Raw genomic sequence first — 22,326 nt, 5'->3', positions numbered from 1 at the left:
AATGACAGTTGAAGTTCGCGTGAGGGGGGGGCCCAGGTTATGCTACAATGTTTTTAAAAAATGTAAGTTTTTTATTTTTTTTTTTTCTGCTCTGTTGGCCTTTTTTCAAAGTTGTAAATATCCTCTCGCGTGTAACTAAAACAATGTGAGCGTTTCGAGTACGCGCTCTATTTACGGGGGGCGGAAAAAACAACAAAAGGGACGCAAATGGGGGGAGGAGTCTCCCTACATATGCTGTGCAGTGAACACAGACAGCGCGTCGAATTGGCCCCCTTCACATGCGGAGTGATTGGTCACCTTGGGACAAAAAGGAAAAACAACTCGGGTATAATACAAAAAAAAACGCCATAAAAATAGCCGTAAAAAAGACCATAAAAAAGGCCACAAAACAATTCCGACTTATAACGCATGCGAATATTCAAAACATTTTCGAGGGGCTCTCAAAAAGGGCGAGGGACAAAAATGTGCACCTATGGAGGGGAGAGCGAGAGGAAGGGGTATACTCACACACGTAGGTAACTACACCTACCACGCTACAAACATGCATACACTGATGCTGGCGATAGAATTGCCCTCGAGCAGAGGTACCCCCTCAGAGCAGATCAGTAATGCTCATGCTCCACTTGGGCAAATCATTTTGCAGCATATACTTCAATTTTTCCCGAAAGGGGGATAAAAAGATTTTCTTTAAGTTGTTACTCTCAATAAACTCGCTAATCTTATCATCAAGGGTGTCTTCACGAGTGAATTTAATTTTGCCCCACTCGCGATCTCCCAGCTGAACACTCAACTGAAACGATTTGGCAGTGGGACTCTTCTTTTGTGTGGACTCTGTGAGATCCTCTGTCTCTGTATTTGATTGATTGCCACCACTATTACGTAGTCCAAAAAAGGGAGAAAATTTTCTGCTTTTTCCAAATGAATTTTCTCTCTTCACACACATGTTATCTGTGTAGGTGTATTCCCTTGCAGAGCATGCTGTGCTGCAACCTTTGGCCATGTTATATATGTGGTCCGCAAACTGGCCATTTGTCTGCTCTACACACTGGATGCTTTTAAAATTTATTTCGTTGTACTTTAGATCGAATTTGCGCGCCCCCTCGGATTTCTCCCACTCTGTGCAGTTGTTTGGCTGGTGGGGCAGGTTTGCTTGGGTACTAGAGCTGAGCTGTTCATCACTGGTTGGGTTGTGATTGCGAGTCATGTGGGGGGCACTCTCGAGGGGGGATTTATTTGGATGCGCGCCATCATGAAATGGGCCATTTTTATGCGGGCCACCTTGAAATGCACCATTTTTATGTGCACCGTCTTGATGCGCACCATCTTGATGTTCACCACCCTGATGGGCGTCGCTTTTTATTATGAAAGGCTCGTCGAGGAAAGTCACTGCCAGGTGCGTGTTCCCCTTTACCTTGTTGGGCGACGCGAGCGAGCTTGTTAGTTTGGCCCCCTGTTGGTTCGGCTGCTTGGCTAAACTTCTGAGCGGATATCCAGTTTGCCCTTTCTGTTCTTCCCTTGGGGGACTCTGCTTGATTAGACTCGCTCCTCGAGGGTGATAGCCACTGCAGGGGGAGCTGCGCCCATCGGGGGGAGAAATGCCACTGGGGTTCTCCTTCTCGCTATGCATGTTTATTGGGGAGCTATTAAAATTCGCGTTATGGGGCGACCTGTGAAGCACATTCTGCGGTGCACATTGTGGCCAGTGGACATAGGGGGAGGGGAACTGCCCCGCTCTACCGGGAACCACCACCCGACGGGCGTCACCGTTTGGGGCATATGCCCCGACTCTGCTTTGCACATTTTGATCAGCACGATGTGCCGCACGTTCAACCGGGTTGAAGTTGCCACTGGCAGTGGCGCTGTAAGGGCCACTTAACTTCTCTTGGTTCGTTTTAAAAACGGAAAAGGGATTTTCCGTCGCTACGCTGGGCAGTCCTTCTGTATATAAAAATCTACATTTTTTGAGGTGCTCATTTTGTAGGGTAGCATTATGTGGAGCATATGGCTTATCTCCGTATGGTGCATAGGTACACATAGCGGGTTTTGGCACAGCCCTTCCGAAATATTGTTCGCTTCCTTTTTTTAAAACATTTTTATTCTGGTTCATTGCATGCTGATTTAGACATGCTGCTCTGATTTTTGCATCGTCGGGGGGGCTACCACTCGGTTGGTAGCATCCATTTTTGAAGTTATAAAAATTGTTTGGCATTTGTGCACCGTAGTTGCGCATATTTTGTTGCATGTAAGGGTAAAGGGGGTTCTTCCCCTGGTTTTTGTTCCTTTTTTGATTTTCAAGGTGAGCTTCTATGCCTTCCTCGTTAAAGGCGAACATTTTAATGTTGTTATTTACTCTGGGCATGTTGGCTCCCACAATGGGGTTGTACAGCGCAGGTCCGCTGTTTGGTGAGCCGTTCTGCCGTAGGTGCCTGTCGGTGATGCCCTGCATGCTGGCAGGAAGTTTGCTTGTTGGGGGGTGGGAGCCATTGGGGAGGCTACCGTTGAGCGGGTTGACATTGTGGTGGCCACTGCTGATCGGGTTGATATTACGTTGGACACTGCTGATCGGGTTGATGTGTTGCTGGCCACTGCTGATCGGGTTGATGTGTTGCTGGCCACTGCTGATCGGGTTGATGTGTTGCTGGCCACTGCTGACCGGGTTGATGTGTTGCTGGCCACTGCTGACCGTGTTGACATTCTGCTTCCCGCTGCGGGGTCCCCCCGGCTGCCCAGGTAGGAACCCCCCTTGGAGAGAATCCGCTGTTTCCCCATTGAGATACGTCTGGAACGTCGGAGTGGGCTCTTTCTTGTAAGAGCTGTTATCTCCCGCCTGGTTAAGGTCCTTATGGGGGTTGTTGTCTCCACTTGGGGGGTAATTATTTGCGCCCGTTTGGGGTTCCCCCTTGTGGGAAAGTACCCCCACAATTGGTAACCCGTCCTCCTCAGGGTTGCTTTTTCTAAGGGGTAGGTTTACACCATCATGGGGTGTATCTTTTGTGGTGCTCTCTTCACAGGAGGGAATTTTTGGTGCAGATTCTTTTGCATACATTTCGGCATTTTGGTTGGCAACCACTTGTGTGGGTGCACTTGGGCAGTTCGCTCCATTGTAGTTCTGTCTCAGAGCGTAGTGGGGAAGGTCCACATACGGATCTTTACTGAAGGCAGTTTTACCCGTGGTGTAAAGAGGCGGGACGTCCACAGCCCCGTACGCGCATCGGGCACTTTTGTAGTTGTCGCTTCGGTACAGCAGGTCCTCCGAGTTGTGCATTTTTGTTTCCACCCCGTTGGTAATGCCGCTTCGAAAACTGCTTGGTGTACCGCGTCGCAAACCGCTTGGTATACCACTTCGCACCCCGCTTGGTATACCGCTTCGCACCCCGATTGGCGAGCGTTCCTCCCCAATTTGCGCGAACTTATTCGCAAAATCCCCGCCTAAGGTATGCCCCACTGTATTGTTCCCCTGAAGTAGGTAACCCCCGTTGGGTAGCTTCACCATCCCGTTGGTTTTGTTAAAATAGGGGCGCTGTGCGTACTTCACTTTTTCCTCCTCCGCACGTGTGCGAAATTGCACTGGTACGTTTTTGCTCTGCAATTTGGTTAGCTTGTCTGGCGTGGCACTACACATGGGATTGATCACTGGGTTGCTCACCGGATTGATCACCGGATTGAGCATCGGATTGATCACCGGGTTGCACATGGCAACGCTTCTACCCTGGTGTGCCTTGTAAGGAGACACCCCGGGCAGAGTGTACTTGCCCTGTGGGGGGTAACAACCTCTGTTCATCCATGGGCCGAATTTGTGAACCGCTTTACCGTTTGGGATGCCACTCTGCGCGCTCACTCCATTAGGAGCACTCGCTTTATTGGCTACATTTCCATTTTTGTGAAGAATCCATCTGTTGCAGTTCGAGTCGGTCGCCTCCTTAACATCGGACCTGTTCGGCTGACCCCATTTGGCAGCCTCATCCCTAAATGTGGGAGCTTTATCGGCTCGAAAATTGCCTTTGGAGAGTTCTTCCCCCTTGTCATGCGAAGGGGTGTCCCTGGAAAGGGGTCCATGTTCGTTCGATACACTTGTGCATTGCTTTGCTTTTACCTGGACGTGGCCAGATGCAGAGAGGTCACTCGAATGGGGGGAGTCCTCATCAGTGCTCTTCTCAACATTTCTAATTTCGCTCAACAGGCTCACCTCATTTTGTGCATCTCTCCCCTGCGCCGCCTCCAACCCGTCTGCATTAGCATCTTCATGTTTGTGCACAAATGTGCCCCTCGAGAAGACCAGACTTGATGCCGAATTGGGTTCTTTCTCGGCTGGCTGTGGGTCTCCACTCAACGGATGCGAGTCATTCCTCAGGCCATTTTCTTTTTTCCATTTTTCCATGGAGGGGATCTGAACAAAGCTGTTATGAAGGTGCCTTCTCGAATGGTCTCCCTTTGTCTCTTTTCCGCTTGGGGGTAAATGCACACGGGTTAGCCCCCCCAAATGGTGCCTCTTAATTGTGTGTGGATTACTCTCATTAGGGATGCCTCCCACCTCATGGGCAATGTTCATACAATTTGAGTTATTATCTTCTGCCCATTTCTCACTTAGCACGCGACCTATCTGCGCTAGCTTTTCTTTATGTGCCCCCAACATGGGGAGACGTTCCTCCACTTCAGGGGATTTTTTCTCTTCAGCCAAAATATTTGTCACAGCGTCAGACGCACAGCTTCTAAAGAAGTTTGTTTTCAAATTGTTATTGTCCCTCTTGAGGGGTGGCCCCCCACCAGGTGGTCGTTTCCCCTTTTGGGGTTCTTCACTCCCGCTGCCACTCTCGTGGGAATCCTTAAAGGAGCGGGCGCTCGAAAGTACAAAGGAACAACAACTTGTGTCTTCCTTCACTAGTGAGGCACTTGAAACCAGTTTAGTCGAATCTGGGATTATCTTATGGGTCCCCTTTTCTATCAAAAATTTGGTAAATTTTAAATTCCCCTCGCTATTTTCGTCTAAGTAGCTGTCAAAGTGGGGGGGTTTTTCTACACGGTGGTTCTCCTCCTTAACGGTTGCAGGTGGGTAGCTCGCAGTGGGTTGCTCCGCTGGGGGAACTTCACCTCCACTGGGTTGTTCACGCGATGATACCCGGTGATAATGTTGAAGGGTGTCTTCTTCCTCACCGTTAGATGTATCCTTCTCCGCTACTGCAGATGTGGGAGAGTCCCCCTTACCGCACCGAACATTTTGGAATTCATTCTTCATTTTACTTTTGTTAAGCTCGTGGAAATTTAGGATCAGTTCGTCATAGGTGGAGCTGCCGACGGCACCTTCGTTGTGTGTGCAGTTGTTTCTTTGGCTGGGGTCATCCCGTTGAGGAATTGCCCGGTCATCCCGTTGAGGAGTTGCCTGCTCATCACCATCATGGTCACTGTGACCACCGCTGCGCTGAAGTGCCAAATTGGGGGAGCCTCCTAAATTGGTGCCGATGTTCACATGTTCCATCCCGACGTCGCTTTCGTCGGAAGAAAGGTCATCGTCGAAGGAGCTGGAGGAGTGGCCATCGAGGGAGATGTCTTTCACCTCCTCGTCCAGCAGATAATCCTGTGTGTTTTGTCCCTCCGCGTTTGTAAAGAAGAGGGGTTCGCCATGTTTGCCCTTCTCGGGTGTGTTCTGCGAGTCGATTTTTGGCTCACCTCTTTGCGAGGCACCTTTAGACTCGCCGTTCCTCTCCCCGGCTAATACGCTGGATGGCACCCCTTTTGGAGCACTTCTTTCCCCACTACTGATATCCCCTTCTTTGTTAAAGGTGACCGAAGAAGGCATTTTCAGCTTAAACCGTTCAACGTTAAATTTTGTCAAATAGAACGAAGCGGACCCGTAGAGCCACAGGCTAGACACGACGCTGCTGTAGACGTGAATTGTGATGTTGTAAAAAACGTCAGTCTCTGCATTTTGCAAAATAATACTTGAAGAGTTATAAATTTTAGATTCGGTCGATTTGATGAAGCCATTAACAAACTTGGTTGTGAATAATTTAAATTCTAGGCTTCTTTTTGGCAGCTTCTGCTGTGTATGTTTGAGTAGCTCTTCATTATTTGTGTCTACATTAATTTTTATGTAAATGCTTTTGCACTTGTAGGAGGCTTCTATATCGAGAGGGTATTTTTCCCTTTTGTTTTTTTTTGCCAAAATTGGTTTGCGGGCACTTTTGTTGTGATCCTCTGCTTTGTGGGCTTCCACCAGTTGAGTCCCTACAGAGTTGTGCGTCAGGTTGCCCCCCATTATGCCCTTCGTGCCCTTCCCTATCTCGTGCCTGCCACAGATGGGGGTCTCAATGGGCGCTACGTTCTTCGTCCTACAGAGTGCGTTTCTTTTGGGGGTCGCTTCCTTAGGGGGGTCCCTTTTGGGTTCCCCTTTGGCTTCCCCCTTGCCTTCCCTTTTGTTTTCCCACTTGTCCTTCCCACCGCGTGCCCCATTTTTGGGGTACGGAACGATGGCGCTTCTCCTCACAGCTTCCCTTTCTCGGGAGACCATTTCCTTCATTTTGGCAAAATTCTGTTTGCGTACACTGGCCAGGGTGCTAACCTGTTGCGTCTCCTGCGAGTCGCAGCTCAGGTTGGAGCTATCGAGGGAGTGAATAGGACGGTGGTCAAAGGAGCTGGAGCTATGGCAGGAAGGAATGTTGTAAATTTTATTTTTGTCATCCTTTTCGGATGCTTCTACTGGAGTATCCTGATGTGTGTCCTTTTTAGAGTCCCCCTTTTGGAAAAGAATGGACTTGTCTTTGCTCTTCATTTTTTTCCTTTCGCAGATAATTTTGCCTGTCCTGTTCAGGCTCCCGTATTGTTGGCTCCCATACTGCTGGCTTCCACATTGCTGGCTTCCACATTGCTGGCTTCCATACTGCTGCCTCCCGTTGTGGTGCCTTTGTGGCCGTTCCTCCTTGGCCATTTTGACCGACTTAAGTGGCTCGTTACGCATCGATACTGCATACATAGGAATATTATTTTGCTTAGAAATGAAGTGGGATTTTATCTTAATCGGTTTGTTGGTGTCATTTTTTTTGCTTCCTATTTTGGGGCACCTACGCAATGTTGTGTTTGTCTGTTTTTTTGCGCACTTTTCGTCCTTCACATGGTCGCGCTTCATGGGGGAGTCTTCCTTCTTGGCGTTCGCCCGGCCGTTTGCCCCACTTTTGCAGATCCCCCCCGTGCGCTTTAGCTCAGTTGAGTTTGGCGAATCGGAGAGGTTGAGGCGGTTGAGGCGGTTGGGGCGATTAGGACCATTCGGCCGATTCGAAGTGTCTACCTTCTCACCATTCAGGTGCACCCGGGCTAGGTCTCCATTTTGCACCAACTCGACTCGCCTATCCTTGGGCGGCGTTTCCACCGGTTTGCCCGTTTTTTGAGGCAGCGCGCCACGCCCGTTTTTCAGCGCCCAGTTTGGGTTGCCACTCCTTCCATTTTTCGGGTTGCCCTGCTTTCTTGCGTTATTTAGTAACCCTTCCCGTAAATGGCGCTTGGCCAACAGCAGAGGGTTCACTCTTTTGTTCTTTTTCTCTCCCCAGGAGGGTGCCTCTCTCACGTGGTTCGACTGGCTCTCCTCTTCCACCTCTTCCTGGCTGAGTGTGCCAAAACGAGGGGACACAAAGTATGGCTCGTCTTCCCCCCGGGCACGCTCCTCCCCTTGTCTGTTCTTCTTCCCCTTTTCCTCCATCGAATCGGCGTACCTCGCTTGCTCATTGGCCTTCTTAATTTGCCTAATGTAGTTGATGCTTCTACTTAGCTTATCCTTCTGGTGAAGGAAGTCCTCATCCGTGCAGCTTTCCCTCTCTACAAAGGAGCCACAATTGGAGTCCTCATTTCCAACCCCCCCTTTGCTCCCCACAAATGGCTGCATAAACTGAGACATCAGAGGGTAGGTGAGATTCTCCTGGCTGTCAATCAGTTGCTCATTTTTTAAAACTTCCACAAATGGATGATATTCTTCCCCATTTATGATGATGCAGTTTGCGGGGATGAATTGCACCTTTTCGTATGGCCCCCCTTCTCCCTGCACAAAGCAGGAGCCATTGGTACTTTCACCGTTTTGATGGTTCAGCAGGTGATACTCATCTCCTCCCTCTTCGTCAAACTCGATTCTATTTGTTTCCCTAGGTGGGTAGTAACCCATTTGGTCCTTTCCCCTATTTTCGGGGTGTCCCAATTTGCTTTCACCCTGATGAGTAGACCCATATGTGTCCATCGGGTCTGCCAAACCGCTCCTATTACATAGGGGAGAGGTCTTATCGTCCGACATGCTCCTCTTCGGTTTGTTAAATGGGTCCTTTGGAACCCATTTGGATGGGCTCACCACCAACTTATTGTGGCTCATTTTTAAGGTGGCTCCCTTTTTCATCTCCCCGAGTTCTTCTCCCTTCTGTGCGATACCCTGAGGTGGGGCTTCATAACGCTTGACCCATTTTTCGGCCACCCTTACCTTATTAGCATTATTGCAGTTGTCTAAACGGGTGGGCGTCTCCTTTTTTGGGGCAGCACTGCCATTCTCTGTGTTGCTATCCTCGGGGGTGCTACCCGATGGGGCACCCAAATTTTGGGCTCTCTTCAACTGAAAGGCTCTAATTAGGTCACTTAGACTCTGCTCCGTGTTGTTAAATTTGTGCACCTCGCCTTGGGCATCATCTTCATTTGTCGAGTCGTTTGCCCTTCTCAGTGCGCCTTCATTAAGACAGCTTCGTAGCTGCGTGCTCTTCTTCGGGTCGTTTGATCCCATCACACTGGCGGTGCTGAAGTCGGCTGCATCTTCCGCATCTTCCACCTCTTTATCCGATAGGGTTCCGAAATGTGGCAAATTTGACAAATGTCCCCTGTGCCTTGTGGTGCTACTTCCGCTGCTGCCTTGGGTGCCGTTTTTTTTTCTTTCCACTTCACTCATGTGGCTCCTCTCCGGTGCGTCGCTCTGGTCGATGAAGGAGTAGTTACTGCTTCTGTGCACCTCTTTTGTGATGATAGCATCATGCGGGGTTTCCTCCTGGTGGGTGTTTTTCCTGCCCCCTATTGGATTTGCAGCCCATTCTGTTTTTATAAGCCTGGACGGGAGGATGCTTGCCCCTTCATTTGGGATTTTCTCCCCCCTGCTTTGGTGCAAAGACTGCAGTGGGTCCCCCATTGGGGGATCCCCCATTTGGTAATGCATTCGCAGTGCCATTCGTTTCTCCCTGTCATATGAAGTACCATCCATTTTGCCGCTCAAATGGGGGTGATATTCACCTTCGTGGTGGTTGCCCCTGGGGGGGATATACCCTTGGCGGAATTTGCTCCCTAACGAGTCGTTCCTTCCGAAGACGGGTTCTTTTCCCCTCCCCGTGATGCCCTTCTCCTCACCGGTGTAATTTTTCCTGGCCTTAGCTCCCACCTCTGGTGACATCCCCCTACAAGAGATCACATCATTTCCCTCATTTTGCAAAACGTGAGTAACGACCAAGTCATCACTTTTCTTTTTCAGCTCCGTTCGGTTCATGCTCAGCTCGTTTGATGAGGGGCTACCATTTGATGGTTTGGGCTTAGCCGAATAGTAGATCAAATCCTTAGGCTTGTTATAAAGGAATATGTCTTCCTCTCTAAGGTAACTCCTCTCATTACGTTCGTTCCTCGGGGGGGAGCGAAGTGGCGAGCGGTTTGGGCCGCCGCTCAACTCTGCTGCGAGTTTGTTCTTCATCTCCAAATGGAGAATGCTATTTTGTTGACCAATATTCTTTCTTTTAGTAAAGGGGAATGGAAAAGAAAGGGGGTAGAAAGACGGGAAGGGAACGGAGGGGAGGGGGAAAAATGAAAAAGGCATTAGTGAATAACTACCTTTAGATTTAGCAAGTAACTTTTTATTTTTGGAGTGGTGTCCCCTCCCTGATCCAGCATATTCCGCTGTGACATGTATGTGAACTATCTAAGCTTGTCTTGTCTCAGTGGGGTGTTTGTCACCTCTGGTTATGTAATTCCCTTTCGAGTGAGCAATCGAGTTTTCCCCGATGGTTACGCAAGGCACGTCATGGAGGGGGTGCTTCTCCGTTGCGCGGGGGGGTACAACGTGGGCGTTGTTATGGCAAGTGGAGGAGTAAAAATGGCACTGAAGCGTTTTTTTTACAATGTGTTTAGAATGTGTGTAGAATGTGTTTACAATGTGTTTATAGTACGTTTATAATATGTTTAGAATATTCTTTGAATTATTTTGCAACATTTTTATAAGTGTAGGTCACTCTTCCGCGTGGCAGTTTTGCTCAGCCGTCGCTCAGTTGAAGCGTAGGTGCACACGGTATGTACTTGTGAAATAGGCTAAAAAGACAGAACAAAAAAAAAAAAAAAAAGCTTAAGTAGGGACTAAACAATTTTTTCATGTGAGTGTGTTTCGTCAGTGTAGATTTGTGCGTGAATTTGCGTTTACGTTTGCATTTACGTTTACGTGTTTTTTATTTGGTGTTTTTTATTTATGTTTTTTATTGGTGTTTTTTATTTGTGTTTTTTATTTATGTTTCTTATTTGTGTTTTTTATTTATGTTGTTTTTTTATTTGTTTAAGTGGTTACACTTTAACTTTTTAATGTTTCTTTTGTTTTTTCTATTGTGCTTTCTTTTTTTGTTCTTCCTGTTGTGCTTTCTTTTTTTGTTCTTCCTGTTGTGCTTCCTTCCTTTGTGCTTCCCCCTTTCAGCTTATTTCTACCACTTCGCGCGCTGCTCCACGTTCCCACTTGCCACACACCCCCACGTTGCTCATTCCTAGCCGGGTTTACGCCTTCCCCTGGTGATGCACTGCTTGGACGTTCTGCTTAGCCATCGGGGGCGCTGCGATGCAACGCTTCCTACTGCCGCCATGTGCTGCCTCAGCAGGTGCGAGTCCTTTCATTTTCTTCGCACGCAGCACGGTGAAGCAGCGTGTGGATGTAGGTAGGTATGTGCTACGCATGTATAATAATACGCGCACAGGCATGTGTTTTTTTTTTATTTTTCCTGTGTGCATACTTACGCAAGCGCGAAAGAGGCACAGTTTTTTTTTTTTTTTTTGCAACAACCATTGTCCCCGCCGCTAATTAAAAAAAAAAAAAAAAGGCTTAAAATGGCGTAAAAATTCTGCACATTCCTATCACCACATCGTTGTGCATTAAAAAAAAAAAAAAAAAAAGTAGAAAAGGAAAAATTAACAAACATATCCATTCACAGGTCGCTTCTTTTCCTTTGTGCCCGTCCGGGGCATAAATGAATTCTATTGTAAAAACGATCGCTGCGCTGCAAGAGCGGTATCTATACGCTTGGAAATGTGCACCCTGGGTGGACGTGCATGCACATCGTCAATGAGTTAAGTGCACACCCGTTTTAAGGGGCCAAAAAAAAAAACAAAATCCTGCGCATGAATGCAAGTAGGTACTAGGGTGTACACACACATATATAGGTACATCCCCCCTGTCCGTGCACCACTCAGCAACAAGAACGACACTGTCGTGGTAGGAACGAGCAAAACGTAGAATGGGCATTCTTGCAAGGGACTTAAGACGTAGCATAGATTACACATCACCACCCCTGACCAATGTGTGTATGTGCAAATTTTTTTTTTCTTATTAAATTTATTTCTATTAAAAATGTGCAGGAAGAAGCCCTCCCTTTTGTAAAGGAAGAAATTCTCAAAGTGCCTTTTTTTGTTCTACCCCCCCAGGGGAAATTAATTTTTTTTTTTTCCCTCACCCAGGGGTTATATAATTTGTTAAAAAAAAAAAAACCAAATTGACCACCTTATGGTGAAGTACCTTTGAAAAAGTCTACCACCTCTTTATGCACAAAAGGGGCAGCCCCCACACCGTGTAAACTTCAAATGATGGGGGGAACTTTTTTTTATGCCTCTTAAATGAAACACCGCATGGTTGGCAGGACGTTCGCCTCTTCCTTCATTTCGTGCAGCTATGTGCCTATTCCGATTTGAAAAAAAAAAAAAAAAAAAAGTAAACTAAAGGAGTCAAACAGGATTGAAACAGGCGGAACGGTGTAACTGCTCCCCCCTTCAAAAAAGCCAGGGTGACCCCTTCGGAGGCATCCACTTTTGTAAGCCTAACCCTTCCGCCCGTCTGCGGAGCCCCAATTGGGTGGATAACAAACCATACAGTTAAAACCTCTTTGAGAGTCTACATTTTAGCTAGTTAGTAAGAGGGGGGTAAAGCAGAGCGGAAAAGTAACCCCGCCGAACAAGGCAATATGCACAAATTTCACAAAAAAAAGGAGAAACGGAGGAGTAGACAAAAGGGGCTTCCCCACTCTGCAAAGGAAAAAGGCTGTGTCATATCTGATCTTTGCGCGCCCTCAAGAAGTTCCCATTTTGCAAATTCCTGCAAAGAGAAAGACGTGAAAAAGATGGGTGAAGAAATGTTCGAACGGATGGCACTCTTGGGGGTGATGCGGCTCCTAACATTTGCCGCAAACTTCCTCATGTTCATCACTTTTCCTTCATCTTGAGGTGCTGTACTTTCCTCCAGAGGTTCTCTTCCAGCCTATTTTGTTCCTCTACGATCCTTCTTTTTGCTTCCCCCTTTAAAAAAAGGCAAACATATGGTGTGCATTTGGTTGTGCGGCATAGTAGAGCTTGCTAAAGAAACGTTCCACATAAAGCATTAAAGAAATTGTTCCCCCACATATGAAGCTGTGCACATGTAGACGAGATCACTTTTCAGCGCATCCCCTTTTGTTACCCTTTCTTTGTCATAATGTTCCAAATCGTTGTGGTATTCAAGTGCCATGAGTAAATCTTTATATCCGTACGCCCTAATTGGTGAAGTCGGTGGGGAGAAAGGAAGCGATTCACGGGGCTCATTTGGTTATCACGACCATCTTAGGAAGACGACCGGAGAGAGTTTACACCCCTCGCCAGTTTGCTAATGTGCGGATGGCTACATCTATACGTATTCACATGGGTGCATATTTTTACGGGACGTCGTAGTGAATCTCAAGGGGGGTTGGCTCCGACGCCTGCCAATTTTGCTGGAAATCCAGGGGGTACAGCAGAGAACTGCTGGGCAGGAAATTCAGGGGGTTCATTTCTTCCTTTCTTGCCTTGCTCGACTGGGCGAACAGTATCTGCATAATGTTAAAATGGGAAAAAAAAAGTAACCCTTTTAGAATTGGGAGCGAAAGGGTAGTGCACTGTGGTGAAGTGAAGACCGGTTGGCTCATCCATCCCACTTCAATAACCAATGCAAACACAACAGCGGGGGGGGAAATGTTAAGGATGTTTCTTTAAATTCTCCCCATTGGTCTGCACATCAGATGTGCCTTCCCCATTTATCACTGTCTGCACACGCGTATGCTCCTTTGCGCCCTATGGAATACCTGCTGACACGCAACTAGAAGGTGAAGCAGAAGAACCTTTTTCACGACATTCATTTTGTTTTTACAATGTTGTGTGGGTTAAGGCCGAAGAGGGTGGAAGTCTTCCGCTGCAGTTTTTGTACACGCAAAAGGTTAACAAATCACATGTGTGAGGTGAAAATGTAAAAACTTTTCCGCTTTTTTGGTCTACCCTGTGGAGACCATTTCACGCATGTCTAGTGTCATGTTGGCAAATTTGCGAACGTTCGATGGTATCCCTGCTAAGGCTTTGCCTGCATGTACGTACACGTGTGGGGCATTAAATGGGATCGGGGCGCGCACGCCTTTCGCGCAGCTCCGAAGGGGTAAAAAAAAAAAAAAAAAAAAATCAACAGTAAAGCAGCGCAACAGCGCAACAGCGCTACGCGATGATGAAAATGAAGGCAGATTTGGCAACGCTGCGGGAAATTTTCACCTTTGAAGGAACGAAAAAAAATGAAAAAGGGGGGAAAAACTCCGCGCCTGCTAGTACTGCTATGCTCATTCGTGTGGCCCCTCTTATGGTCCTTCACCCTCATTCCTAACCGCTCAAGCTGCTTCAAACATGGCAGTAGCTACGGAAAAGGAGCCCTTACAATAGGCAGCAGGAGAAGCGACCATCGGAACAAAAGAAAGCAGTTCGCCCTGCAGAACTACGGGAAGGAATTTTCTGAGCGAGTAAAGAAGCTAAAGCTCCTATCCGACGTTTTAAAAATTGACGCGTACCCATCGTCCTTCATAAGGAGAACGACCAAGGTAGAAGACTTGAAGAGGAAGTACGAGCATTTAAAAAGCGGAGAAAAGGACGACGGCGAAAGGCATGTGATATACGGCCGAGTGACAGTCAAACGGAACGATGGAATGTTCCTGAATGTGCAGGATGATGGTGGCTCTGTACAAGTGTATATCGATGCAGAGTTGTTCCTTAAAGGGGGAAGCGAATCGGAGGAAAAAGGGGATGGCTGTCTAGAGAACGATGGGGAGAATGCCCTGGGGAGGAAGAATACCCCTCAAGGTGCAGCGAAAAAGGAGATTAACTCCCACAGCAGTGATGCTGATGCTGATGCTAATGCGAATGGTACTGATGGAGGGGGAAGGCAATTCCTCGCAGGCACAGAAGGAGAAACCCCCCACAAAGCCAACCCCGTAAGTGTGAGAAAAATTGTCGAAGTAGGCGATTTCGTAGCCGTCAAAGGATTCGTTAGGAAATCCCAAAGGGGAGAAATAACTCTACACACAGAAGAAATTTTCTTGCTGACTAAATCGTTGCTTCCCCTGCCAGACAAATACAAAGGAATGAAAGATGTTGAATTTAAGTACAGAAAAAGATACCTCGATTTTTTAATCAACAAGGAAGAAAAGGAAAAAATTATTACCCGATTTGCAGTCATACAGGAAATTAGGAAACTATTGTTAAGAAAAAAATACATAGAAGTGGATACCCCAATATTGCAATCCATCCCTGGAGGTGCCTCAGCTAAACCATTTGAAACGTTCCTAAAGTCTCTGAATTTAGTTCTATACTTAAGAATAGCACCGGAGCTCTTTTTGAAAAAATTAATCATAAGTGGAATTTCAGAACAAATTTTCGAATTCAGCAAATGCTTTCGCAATGAGGGCTTAAGCACCATTCACAACCCTGAGTTTACGCTGCTAGAAATTTACAAGGCGTATTCTAACTATAAATATATGATTAAATTTGTTGAGAGGTTAATAAAAAAAGTGTTGAAGAAATTTACTCTTCGTTCTACTGTCCACAACGGTTTGCCCTATCAAAAGAGGTGGAAAAAAATATCCTTCATAAAAATAGTAAAGGATTACACGTGTGTAGATTTTCTCAAGTTGTCCTTCGAGGAGGCCTACAACGAAGCAAAGAAATTAAACGTAACCTTCGATCAAGGGAAGGAGTACTTAAATTGGGGACTCATCGTTCAAGAAGTTTTCAAACGAAAGGTGGAACCCTTTTTAGAGAACCACCCCATTCATATATATCACCTCCCTGCAGATACTTCCCCCCTGGCCAAGACGTTAAGAAAAAATGAAAGGCTCTCTGAACGGTTTGAAACGTACATAGGCAAGATGGAAATAGCGAATGGCTACTCGGAGGAGGCCAACTCTCTCATGCAGGAAAGGAAGTTCATTTCGCAATGTGCCTTAAAGAATAAAAATGTTGAACATTGCAATGTTTGTTGCTCAGATAGGTTTGCTCCTACGGATGATGTTCATTCGGGTGCTTACCGCGGTTATCCAAACCAAGTGAGTGCTCCCTCTGGTGAGGAATCCCCCAAAGGAAGCGAACAAATTAGCTCAAAAATTCAACATGTGCAAAATGACAGTCACGAAATCGATTACGATTATGTTACCGCCCTGGCGCACGGCTTGCCCCCAACGGGAGGCCTGGGAATAGGCATAGATCGCCTGTGCATGCTGCTGACAAATTCGAGTTCGATCAAAAATGTGTTACCATTTCCGATAATAAAGCCGCAATGAATTGGAGACGCACACGCAGGGGAATAATACATGCGCATCGGCGAAAGTGCCATTTTTTTTTTTTTTTTTTTGTACCACACTTTGTGAAAATTTTTAAATCGTACATGCGTCTTTGTTTGCACGGCTCCCCAGCGTACGATCTGTTTGTAATTTTCCGCACGTTGCCATCCCATGCGTTTGCACACATGGTGTGTTAATTGGAAAAAACTGGGTTCGCCACGTTAAAAAAAAAAAAGAAATCCTACGCAGGGTGAAAAAAGCTATCCTACAAGTTGAAAAAAGCTATCCTACAAGTTGAAAAAAACTATCCTACACAGAGCGAATAAGCAACTTATCAAAACAAATGCACACATACGTGGAAGCACGCATGGACATATACACATGTACGTACACACTAATAAAAAATGAAACCCTCACATGGTGTCAGTTTGGCAGGTTACTAAACAAATAAAAAAAAATTGCTGAAAAAAAAGGGGAATAAACTTATGGTACACATGTAGAGGGCAACTTCTTGGGGCTGTTAAAACATAATCCCTTCCGCCTTCTTGTCCTTGTCGCTAAAACTGCCGCTGCTATCTTGAGGCTTCTTCGAAGCAAGGTCGGTTGGCGATATGGGCGTTTTCGCGCTGCGAAAGGGAGTTTTTTTCAAAGAGGTGCAAACATGATAAGTTATTTACACCAAGGTGGCTGGGGGTAACAACATGAAAGGGCAACCACAAAATGTAGTAAAAAAAAGGACACAAGAAAAATTACTTTTTCACAAATTTTGTAAGTTCAGAGTTCTTCTCGTCCAACTTCTTCTGGCACTCGGCTATGATTTGCTCCACCTGCGAAGGTGTTGAGGAAGCGGTGTAAAAGTGGTAAAGAAGTGGCAAAGAAGTGGCAAAGAAGTGGCAGAGAAGTGGCAAAGAAGTGGCAGAGAAGTGGCAAAGAAGTGGCAGAGAAGTGGCAAAGAAGTGGCAGAGAAGTGGCAAAGAAGTAGCGTCTCTCACGCACGCGTATGGCTGAGCCAACTCGTAAACTTTGCTCCACATCCAAACGGACAAAAATGGAAAAAACGTCGTAACGGTTTTATTTGGGGATGAAGATAAAAACACACGCTGTGGAACATCTTCGTGTAAAACTGCTTGTACCTTGTTTTTATGGTCTACCAAAGCTGGTTTAATCTCACCAACAGTTCTTTCGACCAGTATTTCTCCAACCATTCTGTAGCACCGTCTGTCAGCGGGGACATTCTCCAAGGCCTCCAGTACGAGTCTTTACAGTTGTTACGCAAAAGGGGGGAAAAAATAAAATAAAATAAAAAAATAAAAGGATAAAAAGGGAAAAAGGAAATGCCCGCATTAGTGCCACATTATGGTGCAAATTTACACTATTGCAAAACATGCTTATCGTACTTGTGCTCGACGACATCCTGATATAACTCTTCTATCTTGGAGACCAGTTGGACTCTATCCTTTTCAATTTGTTCGTACGTTGACTTAGCCTCATTCTGTTCACCCAGCTTGGATGCTTGCGTGGTGTTCTTAGTTTCCATTTTGTGAAATTCTCATCGAAAATGCCGTTGCAAAGGGTGAGCGGCTCTGTGTATAATTACGGCCAAAAATGTACTCACCAGGGGGGAGGTTTGCTCGAATTGCACGAAGGTATGAACATACATGTACAAGGCTTACTTGCGTGTACATACGTTCATTCGCGAGTGAGAGAAAAGTTTACCAAAATTGTTAACAGAAGGGGGGCCACTAATTATGCTTATTCGTCGTGTCGAATGTATCACTCAACTGAGAGGAAGAAAAAAAAGAACTTCGCATCACACGTTCGGGAAATGCTTGGAGGGGTCAATAGTGTGATGAAAAAATGAAAAAAAAAAAGAAAAAAAAAGGAAAAAGGAAAGAAAAGCCTCCCCATCATGTGCACTTATTTTTCTAACTTCACCATTTTTCACGTGTGTTTTGAAAAGGCTAACTAAACGCATAAGTCATATGCTATTTTTTTGGGGTCCCTGTTTTTGCCGCTCTCCTATCTCAGCACAAATTGTGAAACAAAATCAGGCCTTTTGGAAGAAGGTACATATTTCGAGGGACGCAAGTTTGTATTTCCTTTTCCATCCACGCCAAATTTTCTCACCATCGAAAGGTGAAAACGAACACAAAAGTTTTTATTTATTACGTGTTACGTTAAGAGACCGTGTAGATGTTAATTAAAAGGAAATAGGAAAAATGCAAAACTGTGTATAATTTGACTATGTAATTATTTTTTTTTTTTCAATTTTACCCCTTTGAGAGAAACCTCCTTTTTATGTAACGTAAGACTTGTCGTACTTATCCCCCGTTTATAACACATGCGCCATCTTTGCGGACCGCTTTAAGGCGGCAAAATTAGGCAAAATTAAGCAAAATTTGCAACTGCAATTAGCACAATGTTGAAAAAACGAAAACAGAAAGTTGCTGAAAAGGGGAACAAACTTGCACGCACATGTGCAAATTACACAACTGTGACTAATTGCGTGTATGTCCACCACAAGGGGGTGCACACACTTATGCATGGGATGCTAAAAAAAAAAAATATAACGTATCAACCCTGGGAAATGAACCACAATTCGTTTTGCAGGACAATTTTTAAAATAACCGGATAATTTTGCACGCTTGGCGGGGGAAAAGGACAAATTGAAAGTCAGGTGACGAAATTTTGTCGTTCTCACATGGAATTATTTCCAAATGTTCGAATGTAAACGTGCCTCTCTCATGAATAAAACTCTGGAAAGTTCCAGGAGAGGTGCCCATCCCCGGCACATAGACTCCTTCGGGAGATATATTTAAAACGTTCGAAATTTGCCTTACACGCGCAAGTACCTTTTCGTAATATAACCCCAAGAAATGTCTTTTCGTTTTTCCGCTCAAAAGACGTGAGACACGTTTTCCCATTTTGAGTATGATTGCCCCCTTCTCCCCCTATCTCTTGACAAGTGAAAAATGAATCATTTCTGCAGCGCGTAAAAAGAGATCTATTCGTGGCGAGAAAAGCAAAAAAAGAGAAAAACTTGCACAAACCTGATCTCCTTTTTGAAGAACAAATTCGTTCCTTGCGCTTTTTTCCCACCACAGCAGGCAGAACTTGGAGCCAATTTAGAGCTAATCTGCCAAATGAAATGTGATTAAAATATTTTATCTACTTTAGCTATCTTAGCTTGCAGATAGCTATTTTTTTTTTTTTTTTCATCATACATGTTATTGCCTGTTCATAATTTTTATTAAAAAAAAAAAAAAAATTGCATAAAGCGTTGCATAAACTCACCCAGTGCTAACCTTTTTGGCAACTCTTATAAGAAAAGAAAAAAAAAAAAAAATTCTTAACAGTTCAGGTAAAACGTGCACAGATAAATATACCTACACGTTTGCGTAAAAGTGGTACGAAAACACCATTCCTTACACACGAAAAATTAAGGACAGTCAAAATTTTCCTTATGATCACCCCTTTGCGTTTGCCTCGTTTTTACTTCCACTTTTTTACGTCTTTGTTTTAACCGCCTTTTTTTTTTTTCCTGCTTCATCATGTTCTTTATTTTTGCCTAATTGTTGAGAAAAGAAATTCCCCACACAGCCACGCTTTAAGGAAAAATTCCCAAAACGTTGTCTTTTTTTTTTTTGCCACCCCCCCCATGCTTTTTGCCTCATTCGATACAGATAAGAAACACTCTTATTTGCATCATACGCTTAAAATGGTATTATGCAGTACCTGCATTTATCACACTCTTTAACGTGAGCATCCTCTTACCTGCATTTTTTTTTTTTTTTTTTTTTGTTGTTCTTTCTTTTTCAATTTTTTGTCATGCAGAAAAATACTGCACAGATAGAAGAGCAGCCTTTAAGAAAAAAACTCCCCCCTTCCGCCATTTACGCACAGTTTGTGAAGACGCGTTAACGTTTATGCATGCGTTGACATATGCGCGCCCTTTTGAGATAGCACAGCTGTAGCGAAAGTGCATATTTTGGTATAAAAGCGCGAGATGCGTATAACGTGTGGCACGTTACATATGACACATTTCGCGTGACACATTTCGCGTGACACATTTCGCGTGACACATTTCTCGTGACGCATCTCTCGTGACGCATTTCTCGTAACGCATAGCACGCCACTTGCCCATGACCTGCTAACCCTTTTGAAAAGCTGCCAACCGGTGAGCAATCGCTAGTACTGTCCAATAACACATCGATGGAATTACACTGCGAAGATTTGTGCGCAAACCCCCCCCGAAGAATCGGTTTCCCGTACGATGGTTACAACATACAAATGGGGTCTCCATTTTACGCCGGCAGCATGGGCGAGTTATGCCACTCCAACCCAGTAATTAGAAAAAGGCACCTTCGCGCGTCTCCACTTTTTAGTGCACATAGATGCAGATTACATCATTTTCAAAGACACGCGGAAGTTCCCGTTTTTCACAAGGCACCAAAGATTGTGGAAGTTCCGGAAGTGAGAGAAGTAACCAGGTTTGTAGATTCCCTAAAGGTGGTAGACATCCCAGTGGAACAGGTCAGAATTGTCCCCAAATTAAAAATAAGGGAAATCGAAAAAATAAGACACGTACCCGGTCCAGTAGAGTACATAGATATTGAACAGGAACATATTGTTCACAAACCGTACACAGAAGTGATAGAAAAAATTTATGAGGTGCCTGAAGTTGAAGACGTACAAATAGAGGTGCCAATTTATGTGCCTACACCAGTTGGCCCTCCGAAGGACGTCTACATCAATGTCCCTTTACCGTATGACGTTCCACAATTTTGTTATAAACCAGATAAACAAATTGCACAAGGAATTCCGTACCCTACATTTGAGAGAGTGCTAAATAAGGGTTCTAATATTTACGCGGGGGAAGATGCACTCGATGGGTATGCATCAGATGTGGGGTCCTCTATAAGGGAAAAAGGCGAAATGTATTCAACTGCCCAAATGAAGCGAAGCGCCACAGGCACAGGAAGCCGCAAAAATGAGGAATATTATAAAAGGGACTATTCTAAAAATGAAACGTATATGGACGGCCGCTACATGGGTGAAGAATCGCGCAACTATTATGATTATCAGGACGGGGGAACCCATAACGAGTGCGACAATTACAATGCCTATGCTAGTAATTACACATATGACAGCAGAGGGAATGGGATTACCCATAAAGAAAATAACATGAAGGCATCTGAACCATTTGATAAATATTACTATTCATATTCGGCTTATAATGACAATAGGGGGAGACGCACCCAAGAGGAGAAATACGAAGACAACAAGAATTACGTGTACGGTAACGATTCTTCGGAAGAATGTTCGCCCACCAAGAGGACCTCGGCGGAGCTTATCGTGAAACGGTCCAAAAAAGCGTGCTACTAAATGGTGGCGCGTGGCGGTTGTCAAGGTGCGGTGCCACTTAGCGGCTAACCACATGTGCTTCTTCCCACATGTGCTTCTTCCCACATGTGCTTCCTCCCACACGTGTGTCTGCCTACCTGTGCATCAGTTTGCCCCTACTCCTTTTTTCCACTCTAAACGTTATAAAAGCCGCGTTATTAGAACCCCTTTAGCCAGTTATGAAGCGCAGCAACGGCTACTACTGTAAAGAGGGCTAAAAAAAAAAAAGAAGGAAAATTAGCCCATCTGTGTACGGACCTCGCTAACGATATAGCACAAGTAAATGAGTTTACCAGTTCGTAGAGACGAACAAGAATGTTGCATACCTTTTTATCCCTCATGGGTGGTTGGGGTGTGTCCGATGAGGCAGGGCTCAAAAAAGTTCATTCATTATGTGATGTAAAAAGGCACTATTGTGGCTGAAATGGGGGGGGGATCCCCACAAAACAGAAAAGAACTGCAACGATTTAGCTGAGTTGAATCGCGTTGCATCTACCTCTGCCATTGCTCTCCAAACCTTTGCAACACGCACATTCGCACATATGGGCCATATATAAAAAAATGATAGCCCCTATTTTCACACGTTAAAAAATTACAGTCCATTTTTGAAACTCCTGGCGGACGGAGAGCGTATTTTTTGGAAGTATAAAATGGAAAGGGATTTTTTTTTTTTTTTTTACCCATTTGTGCCCCTCCTTATGGAAGGATAATAAAAAGGTGTGCATTGCAATTCATAAAAAATGGGCAGTCCGCGCTGTCACTAAGGGTGAAAATCTTCGCATGGTCTGCAAAATGTTTGTACACATTGGGTGATTTATGCCGCCCGTTTGGTAAGCTTGCCCATTTTGGAGTTTTTTTTTTTTTTTCCTCCCTTGTGAAGTGCAACTGGGTAGAGGCCTATCCGCCGGTTTGTCCCCCTTCCCTTTGCACAATGCGGCAGAAAAATTGCGAGTTAGCCGCTGTTCCGTTGTCCCCTTTTTTCGTAGCCATTTTGTGTGCACGGGGAGGGGCTATTTGGGGGGGTTATCACTTCGGCTGATGTGCGAGACGCTCCGCTAGCCTCGCTCTGCTAGCCCCGCCGCGC

At 45.4% G+C, this 22,326-nt stretch overlaps 5 protein-coding genes across 5 annotated transcripts; 2 read left to right on the top strand and 3 right to left on the bottom strand.

Moving 5' to 3' along the window:
- Positions 1 to 379: 379 nt before the first annotated feature.
- Positions 380 to 9,688, bottom strand: PVX_085620 (hypothetical protein, conserved; the record flags this gene model as incomplete). The annotated part of the gene is made up of 1 exon (XM_001616737.1): positions 380 to 9,688. One exon carries the CDS (start codon positions 9,686 to 9,688, stop codon positions 593 to 595), a length of 9,096 nt encoding a protein of 3,031 aa, XP_001616787.1. The 3' UTR covers positions 380 to 592.
- A 2,415-nt stretch (positions 9,689 to 12,103) lies between these two features.
- Positions 12,104 to 13,661, bottom strand: PVX_085615 (hypothetical protein, conserved). The gene is made up of 6 exons (XM_001616736.1): positions 13,618 to 13,661; positions 13,332 to 13,438; positions 12,931 to 13,079; positions 12,695 to 12,767; positions 12,446 to 12,534; positions 12,104 to 12,334 (listed from the first exon to the last, which is right to left on the bottom strand). The coding sequence occupies exons 2-6, from the start codon at positions 13,383 to 13,385 to the stop codon at positions 12,286 to 12,288; spliced, it is 414 nt and encodes a 137-aa protein (XP_001616786.1). The 5' UTR covers positions 13,386 to 13,438; positions 13,618 to 13,661; the 3' UTR covers positions 12,104 to 12,285.
- Positions 13,662 to 13,761: 100 nt separating this feature from the next.
- Positions 13,762 to 15,839, top strand: PVX_085610 (lysine-tRNA ligase, putative; the record flags this gene model as incomplete). Its single annotated transcript, XM_001616735.1, has 1 exon — positions 13,762 to 15,839. Exon 1 carries the CDS (start codon positions 13,806 to 13,808, stop codon positions 15,837 to 15,839), a length of 2,034 nt encoding a protein of 677 aa, XP_001616785.1. The 5' UTR covers positions 13,762 to 13,805.
- Positions 15,840 to 16,376: 537 nt separating this feature from the next.
- Positions 16,377 to 17,631, bottom strand: PVX_085605 (prefoldin subunit 2, putative). Its single transcript, XM_001616734.1, has 3 exons — positions 17,237 to 17,631; positions 16,973 to 17,096; positions 16,377 to 16,666 (listed from the first exon to the last, which is right to left on the bottom strand). The coding sequence occupies exons 1-3, from the start codon at positions 17,374 to 17,376 to the stop codon at positions 16,589 to 16,591; spliced, it is 342 nt and encodes a 113-aa protein (XP_001616784.1). The 5' UTR covers positions 17,377 to 17,631; the 3' UTR covers positions 16,377 to 16,588.
- Positions 17,632 to 20,156: 2,525 nt separating this feature from the next.
- PVX_085600 (hypothetical protein, conserved) lies at positions 20,157 to 21,224 on the top strand (the record flags this gene model as incomplete). The annotated part of the gene is made up of 1 exon (XM_001616733.1): positions 20,157 to 21,224. One exon carries the CDS (start codon positions 20,157 to 20,159, stop codon positions 21,222 to 21,224), a length of 1,068 nt encoding a protein of 355 aa, XP_001616783.1.
- Between the last annotated feature and the right edge of the window lie 1,102 nt (positions 21,225 to 22,326).

This window comes from Plasmodium vivax, chromosome 13 (genome assembly GCF_000002415.2).
Source record: "Plasmodium vivax chromosome 13, whole genome shotgun sequence".
NCBI lineage: Eukaryota > Apicomplexa > Aconoidasida > Haemosporida > Plasmodiidae > Plasmodium > Plasmodium vivax.
The sequence above is the reverse complement of the archived record's forward strand: the minus strand, read 5'-3'. Positions and strand labels throughout refer to the sequence as shown.

What these genes read in the sequence shown, in the direction of transcription:
- PVX_085615 (XM_001616736.1), bottom strand. Translation starts at nt 13,385, where the DNA reads ATGAATGTCGTGAAAAAGGTTCTTCTGCTTCACCTTCTAGTTGCGTGT. An exon ending in TTCTAGTTGCGTGTCAGCAG is followed by an intron (nt 13,080 to 13,331) that starts GTATTCCATAGG and finishes AACATTATGCAG; the next exon opens with ATACTGTTCGCCCAGTCGAG. An exon ending in CACCTCAAGATGAAGGAAAA is followed by an intron (nt 12,335 to 12,445) that starts GTGATGAACATG and finishes TTCTCTTTGCAG; the next exon opens with GAATTTGCAAAATGGGAACT.
- PVX_085605 (XM_001616734.1), bottom strand. Translation starts at nt 17,376, where the DNA reads ATGGAAACTAAGAACACCACGCAAGCATCCAAGCTGGGTGAACAGAAT. An exon ending in CAGGATGTCGTCGAGCACAA is followed by an intron (nt 17,097 to 17,236) that starts GTACGATAAGCA and finishes ACAACTGTAAAG; the next exon opens with ACTCGTACTGGAGGCCTTGG. An exon ending in TGGTAGACCATAAAAACAAG is followed by an intron (nt 16,667 to 16,972) that starts GTACAAGCAGTT and finishes ACACCTTCGCAG; the next exon opens with GTGGAGCAAATCATAGCCGA.